Source organism: Phalangium opilio, unplaced genomic scaffold (assembly GCF_054372755.1).
Source record: "Phalangium opilio isolate 3A_F unplaced genomic scaffold, DU_Popi_V2 ptg000204l_1, whole genome shotgun sequence".
NCBI classification, from domain to species: domain Eukaryota; kingdom Metazoa; phylum Arthropoda; class Arachnida; order Opiliones; family Phalangiidae; genus Phalangium; species Phalangium opilio.
The window spans coordinates 33,354-40,736 of NW_028324215.1; the positions used below are offsets into that span (position 1 = coordinate 33,354).

Below are 7,383 nucleotides of genomic sequence, written 5' to 3' on the forward strand. Positions count from 1 at the left end.
ACTGCTTTCATTCGCCAACAGAAGAATTTGTTTACAGTTACAATTATTGTAAGAACTTCTATTTTGTTTCACTCTGAACTTTGGTCAGTTGAGTATTTGCCGAAGATTGCGTTAGCTATTTACACGCTATTATAGTAACTTTAGCTTAACTTAATTAAATAAACTTGGTTTCATTCGCAAACGACAATAAATGAAGTAGACCCTAGCTTAGTATCACCAAACGTGGATGAGGGCAAAGTTTGAAAGTGGCCAGAAGTCGCGAGGCATCAGAGTTTCGCCATGATTGGCCGTTCAATCGGCGTTGCTCTATTAGGCTTATTCACTCCCTCAAAGTAGGCTTTGTGCTAGTTCGCAGTTACCGTCGTCTGCTATTGTGTATGCTAAACTGAATTCGGTCGAATGCGGCCTCGCTCCAAGTCTTAAAATTTGTAATCTTTGCTTACGGGTGGTGTACAATTTTGATGTGTCATTTAACCATGAAGATACCTATGCTTTATGCAAATAAATACTAGTCTGAACCGACTCTTAGCCATGTTTTTGTTCGGGTCAAAATCGTTTTAAATCAGTTTCTGGTTTAAAGTTCCGTTGCGAGGGATTACATTCCCAACAATCCTCGTTTGATCCTAGTGATGTGCAGTGGTTCTCGAAACTGGAATCTTGTCAGTAGCTCGACGGTGAAGAAGAAAGAAGCGACTCCAAGCATTGCCGCCCACAATCGGAACTTGGCTTCAATGTCGTTGAACCCGAGTACGTGGACTTCATTCTCAGCCCACGAATGTTGAGGTTCCAATTCGAAGTGAAAGTCTCTTTCGAACACGCGGTGAAATGCTGTGATTTGGTCGGTTTCCACGAAAGTCCGCAATCTGCAATCGTAAATGGGTGAGATACTTTAATTTTTCAATTCAGTAGCTTAAATCAGGTTGCAAAATTTGTCCGCGTGATTAATGCTGACTTTATTTGATAGTGTCAAGGTACACACGACACTTTTGGCCGAAACTTGAAAAATGATATTCCCCAAAGATTTCAAGTGACACTATGAAGAGTTGACGATAATTATACCGATTTCGAATAAAATACGCGAGTTACTAAATGAATTCGGGTGGATTTCACTACGCATCGGTTCCGCGAGCAATAACGTAACGCAATACGAAGCTCTTGAACTCGCCATTACGCGCTCGAGAGGAGTTGTATAATAATTAGCATTTTTTCCAGCTTTATTAGACAATGCGCGTGAACGCCAGTTGAGGCATAGAATTATTGAAGAAGACTCAAGTAGCACGAAAACGCAGACTATTCGTGCATCAAGAAAGTTAACGAACCTTTGGTTGATGTTCTTCAGAGCTTTCGGATTCATTGTTTCATTGTCAACTGGGAGCATTAGCGGTTGTTCCAAGTACTTGGCCGAACCAAGATGATAATGCGATAGTTTCAGCATTGCGTCATCGAAGTGCATCATAAAGGCCATCTGGAAAAAAATTATATTTGCAAACCATATGTCCTTTCCTGACTGTAGGTCTCCCGTTTCAAAGCGTTCTGCTCGCTGATGCCAGAGAGTTTTCATGTCATCGTCAGTCTGTTAGAATTAAAATTTTATTAATGGACTTTAGGAATGAGATTAAAGTGTACAAAAATCTCCACCGATTGTTTAACACAATCTTCTATTAAGTTTGAAATTGAAACTTTGACGTCGGGTACTTTCAATAAATCAGGAATTCCGTTAATGTTCTCTATTTTCTGAGACGAGAAATTGGCTTTCAAGACTCCGTTGAATAAATTGACGAAGACCACTACTATCAAGAAGTAAACTCCAACGCTGAAGCGAATCGCCAGTGACGGAGGAATGTCGAAGCCTGCACCGACACAAACCAATTGAAAAAGACTGAGTGGTTGAAAGCACTGTTCATTTACTTCACTGTACTGGACGTGTAGGTGTGTCTGTGTCTGTGTGCTGCATTCTAACAACAAAGGGGACCGCGTTCGCAGTTTGCAAATCGAAGCAAACGTGTTCGCAAATTCAATACCGCATTGATAGTTTAAGAAAGTTCGAAAAAGTTGTATTTCACTACCTTAGCTATTCCGCGTTTAATAGTTGCTTTAAAGTACAAGGGCGCTTTTTTTTAGAACTCCGCATTATGTCTCCATGTTATGAACGCCATTACTCTCGAAACTTTTGTGTTAAATCTTACTATATCCACAACTTCGTTTATAAATAATCGTTTATCCACTAATTTACGGAAAATGGATATAAAGGGTTATTTTTTTCTTTTCTTTTGATTGGATGTATTTTTAACTTTGCGCGTCCATCATAGATGGCATGCAAACTTTATAGATTTATACGGCATCTTTCGTGTTTTGTGTATACGCGTGCGACGGTGCGAGACAGGCAAGGGGGGGTGGGCTTACGCTCCCTTCGAAATTTTTTCTCTCTCAAACAATTCGCTTGTGTGACGTCACACTAGACCACCGCGGCTCTGCTTGGCATAGGAATCAGGGCGCGCGCTTTAAAATTTTGTAACTAACTGCCCCTTAATTTCTAAAATTTGAAAAGCCCGACCCGGCCCGGCAGGATAAAACGACCAAGAAAAAAAATCCGCCTGTAAGTTGTTTTCCCTCAGTAGTACTGGATTTTTGTATTGAAATCAGTTCGGTTCGGTTCATATTATTCTCGATTCTACTTGAAATCCTTAAACTACGAAGTTTTCATTTTATAATATTTAGTTGTCGTTTGCTTAGAGTCCTCGTTGTTATCAGCAACGCAGTTAAGGCTTAGCACCTTTTATATTGTTATTTAAGTTGTTAATTACCAGTTTCAAGTATGAGGCTAAGCCTCGGTCACACCGGCTTACAGCTCTACAACACTCATGAGTATATTATAATCCTACGAAAAGAGTCGTGACCCTTCTGCTTTATTCAGAAAAATACATAAAACCTAATTTCCCTGCCTGGTCGGAAAATGTTTTTGACGGCCAACTTGTCATAGAGTTATTAGTATAAAATTATCTACTAAGTTTCCCGCATATTCTGACGAATCAAGAAGGTCCACACTTTTGAGCCTATCGAGACGGTGTGTATTGCGGTAAAAATAACAAATAGGCGAATATTTTTCTTGGTCAATTGTTTAACTCTGGAGACTCTACCTTTTCCCAAAATGGCTCCGAAATAAAGAAAGAGTTTCTGAGCAGCGAAGGACATCATTGATCCTGGAATTCCCTTGACTCGCTTGTGAATGATGTCAACCATCGTTAAGACTCCCATGACGCAAAGCAACCCGCTCCAAATCTGAAAAAAAAGTGTTTTCAGAGAAGCAACGATTAAGAATTGCTTTGTAAATAAATAGATGGCTCTGAAGCAAAGGGATTAACCTTAACATCACCGGCACTAACAACAGAGTTCTTCAATACACTTCAAATACTTAAAGATATACATTCTACATATTTACAGGAAGACAAAACTCTACATATTTACACGAAGACAAAACTCTACATATTTACACGAAGACAAAACTCTACATATTTACACGAAGACCATATTTTATATACACTCCATTCTACATCATTAATTTGAAAGAAAGATTTTACACGAACTGCAGATAATTGGAACTGAAGGAAAATGCTTTCCCAAAATTGAAACTCGTTCCTCGACAACTAAATCTGATTGGCTGGAGTAGTTAGATATTTCATAACTCTAATTTTTACCTTACGTTTGGTCATAGCTTACATGTAGGGAACGATTTCGAAATCGCCGTGTAATCATGTTACACCAAAAGTCTGATAAGACTTTTATGAAGTCTTATCAGATTTTTGGTTACATCACCCGATAGCTGGAGGATCCTAGCGGCCCACAAACTAAATGATATGCTTATTTCATGAATTAAAGTTAAGTAATTAAGATAAACAAAGGGTGTTGTTCTTCGCATTTAATTCTGACACCCACAATTGCAATGCTAATCATGTAAAGCTAGTTCACAAACTTAGCTTACACTTAGAGATCTGAAATTACCCTAATTTTTAACAAGTCACGAAAAAACATTTACATATCAGCTAGGTGTGGTTGGGAGTGGGGTGGGCGTGTTGGTTTCGTATGAGCTTATTTAGTACAGTATTCGTGTTTTTTAACTCGTTTAGGTAATATTCGGTTGAGGTACAATAAGGTCTTACCACACTTAGCTGAAAAGGTCTTTTCGTCTACCCAACATACGTAGCCTAGCCTTCACTCATAGTGCCCTTTCCGCCTAAAAATGAATCTTTCACTCTAGCTACCTTGCCTGCATTCCCTATCCCCCTCCCCGCGTTAACCCCAAACACCGGAGTAAAGATAAAAATTTTTTAATTTGAAACGCTTTCAACAAATGGGCTTCGCTACAGCCGTCCATCAAATTAAACCAAATTGGAGGGTTGCCCCGATATAAAAGGGTGAATTCTTTGACGATACCAATGTGGTTTACTAATACTCCCAAGAGCCGGGCCCGCAAACAAAAGCCCCAATGTAATTTTTTTTATCGAAATTCTTTGCTTAATCGGTATCTAGCCTCACTTGTTCCTGGCGTACCCCGGCCACAAACACGCAAACAAACACACGTACAGATCATCAGTGCAAAGCAAGGTCCGCTTACATAACCACACCTAGCAAAATTACCTGTAAGTTAGCTATTAAAATTATGGAATAACAAAAATAACCGTAATTTATGGTATTTTATATTACAACAGGCTTATTACCGTGGTAATTTACGTAATTTACCCTTAAACTTTTTAAAATTACGGTTAATTACGTCGTACTCTCTATACTTACACCAACGGAAATAGTTTTTAAATCTTCGAAGGCTCCGACTGGAGCAACGTTGAAAGTCAGATTTTTGGCAGACAGTAATCTTTGATGGGCGTACGTGAATGGCACCGTCAATGTTGTGTACTTAAATTTTTGCATTGCTAATTCGAAACTGATTGGAATTGCTGTCAGGTCCCCATTCTGGAAATGCGTATCAGGAAAACAGTTTGTAGTTGGCCCTTAATGGGAGCATGAAGGGTTGAAACAAGTTGAACACATTCGCTTCAAAATTATACAGTGAAATGAAAAAAGGTTAATGAAAAATAACGCCTTGCTTTTAAACGATTATCATGTTGCCTGAAATGTATTGTCGACCATTTTCACTCTGAATTTCCTAGCAATGCTCGACCATCCATTTTAAATTGGCCTTGTCAAGAAAACTATAGTGCTCTCTGCAGGTTGAGAAGATTTCACCGCCCTCGACGAGTTTTGGCGGAGAACGTTTCGTCAGCGGAACACGATCTAACACGCTACTACGTCTCACATGTTACGTATTTGACTTATTTAAACTTTGCGGATCAAATTGTTTTGTATTACTCATCGCTAGGGGTCGCTAACGAACTACTCAAAGCAGTATCATCGTGGTTGTTGTTTCTCATTCTTAATTAGTTAAGAGTGAAAGAAACCTAACTAACGGTAATAGTTAGTATAGGGCGCTGTCGGTTAGCTGTGGCATAGGGGCTAGCCACCACCCATCTATGCATTTTAAAGGCGTTAGATAAGTGGCCATAAGTCGCAAGATGACTTGGTCCAATTAGCTTATTATAAAAGAACGTAAAAACACTTGAGGACCATCGCTCCGTCGAATTTTTCAGAGCAAGAAAGAGCAATTCTCTGGCAGTTTTTGAGATCAGTGGAAAACGCGACTCAGGGCGAGTGTTGCACACGTTTTCCCAGTGACGGACACTTAATGTTCTAGTGCAGTCGGTGGACATCGCTTTTAAGTTTACCCAGTTCCTCCTTTCAACCCTTCAAGCTCTTTTTAAAGCCTAATCAATCAGCGAAGTGAGAATATGATTTTTCAATTCACACGTAAGTGCAATATTTGAGCGCTAAGTTTTTTAGTCAAGGCGTTAATTGTTGCAATTTCGACATCAATAGCGCGCTCTGGTTACATATTCTCGTAGCGAGATTTTCCGGAAGTTAAAGACAGCCTGCGTAGCGGGAGATGCGCAAATTTTCAAATTTTCCTCTCTTATCTGGATTAGGCTTGCTTGGCACACAATGAAACGGAGGGTCGGGGGCACTTATTTCACACTTAGGGCTAAAATGTTTTATTTGTAGTGACAAACCTTCATGAAATCTCCATAAATATCATTCACGTGTATGTACCTTAAAATATAAACTCAATTAGGAAAGCGACTTTTACAACACCAAGAGCAAAACCAAGGGGGAGTACCAAACTATAAACCTTGACCAAATTTCATCGAAAATCAAGTTTGCTAAGGGTGGTTTTAGAATCCATGAAAAGAATCCGACTTTTTGGTGAGAAACACTAAATTTTTCCATAGAGATAACGTAGAATTTTTTTACAAGTGAGGGTAAAATAGAAACCGTTATGAAGACAAGTCACGTAAAAAGTTTCCGTATTAGCTACGTTTGGTTGAGGGTGGGGGGAGCGTGTTAGTTTCGTATGAGCTAATGTAATACATTATTCTGGTTTTCAAACTCGCTACGTTAATATTCGAGGTGTCACAACAGTTGGGGTACTTTAAGTTCTTAAGTTCTTACCATGCCTAGCTAAAAAAAATCTTTTCGTTTTTCCAGCCTCCACACACAATCCACAAACAAACACACTCGCGGATCATAACCTGAAGTATCTTTCGTAGCTAAAAACGATTTACTCCCATTTAACCCAAACCGTTTCTCCCAATTCCCATATCTCCCAATCCCATTTGACCCAACACTATGTCTTTTCTCCCAATTTCTTTTGTCCCAATTCAGCATAAAACATATGTTAAAAGTCAGATTAATTAGGCCAGATAAGTCGATCTCTTTGAGCGTTAAAGGATTGACTGGATGAACCAGATGTCGACTTCTGTAAAAGGATGACTTCGCTGAATAATGGGAAGGCAATGCTTCCCTGCTTCCCGTATATGATCTTCACGATCTGTTCCTTCTGCCACCGTGATAATTTGTGCACGAACTTTCTCGTGGATCTAGCAGAAAAATATAATACATTTAGAATAACACTTCACATTAATTGGTAGGAATAATTATTTAACCTAACCCAACCTAACCTAACAGTAACGTTTTGGAAAAGGCATATTATTGGAGAAGTCAATGAAGCTAAACGTCAATATTTTGGAAAACGCGTAACATTGTTAAATGATTTATAAAATATTACTAACCTAACCTAATCTAACCTATCCTAATCTAACCTAACCTAACCTAATCTAATCTAACCTAACCTAACCTAACCTAACCTAGAGGTTTGTATCCAATCGTCTTCCATTTCAATAAACGAATGAACCTCTAACTCAACCAAAGCTTATATATAAGGTAATATTAAAAAAGTCGAAAAAATACTCTAATAATTTGCCTAATCGCATTAAAAAT

General features: G+C 38.8%; 2 protein-coding genes across 2 annotated transcripts; both read right to left on the bottom strand.

The window, feature by feature from the left end:
* Positions 1-560: 560 nt before the first annotated feature.
* Positions 561-1,502, bottom strand: LOC149621417 (uncharacterized). The gene is made up of 2 exons (XM_089853729.1): positions 1,320-1,502; positions 561-863 (listed from the first exon to the last, which is right to left on the bottom strand). Exons 1-2 carry the CDS (start codon positions 1,463-1,465, stop codon positions 596-598), a joined length of 414 nt encoding a protein of 137 aa, XP_089709855.1. The 5' UTR covers positions 1,466-1,502; the 3' UTR covers positions 561-595.
* Positions 1,503-1,504: 2 nt separating this feature from the next.
* Positions 1,505-5,423, bottom strand: LOC149621418 (uncharacterized). The gene is made up of 5 exons (XM_089853702.1): positions 5,362-5,423; positions 5,239-5,297; positions 4,789-5,003; positions 3,138-3,279; positions 1,505-1,850 (listed from the first exon to the last, which is right to left on the bottom strand). The coding sequence occupies exons 1-5, from the start codon at positions 5,421-5,423 to the stop codon at positions 1,594-1,596; spliced, it is 735 nt and encodes a 244-aa protein (XP_089709828.1). The 3' UTR covers positions 1,505-1,593.
* Between the last annotated feature and the right edge of the window lie 1,960 nt (positions 5,424-7,383).

Excerpts from the sequence above, each read along its gene's own strand:
- LOC149621417 (XM_089853729.1), bottom strand. The coding sequence starts at position 1,465 with ATGGCCTTTATGATGCACTTCGATGACGCAATGCTGAAACTATCGCAT. Across the intron at positions 864-1,319 it reads CTGAAGAACATCAACCAAAG|ATTGCGGACTTTCGTGGAAA; the intron begins GTTCGTTAACTT and ends TTACGATTGCAG.
- LOC149621418 (XM_089853702.1), bottom strand. The coding sequence starts at position 5,423 with ATGAGAAACAACAACCACGATGATACTGCTTTGAGTAGTTCGTTAGCG. Across the intron at positions 5,004-5,238 it reads GCCAAAACTCGTCGAGGGCG|GGCCAACTACAAACTGTTTT; the intron begins GTGAAATCTTCT and ends GCTCCCATTAAG. Across the intron at positions 1,851-3,137 it reads CGGAGCCATTTTGGGAAAAG|GCTTCGACATTCCTCCGTCA; the intron begins GTAGAGTCTCCA and ends GTGTCGGTGCAG.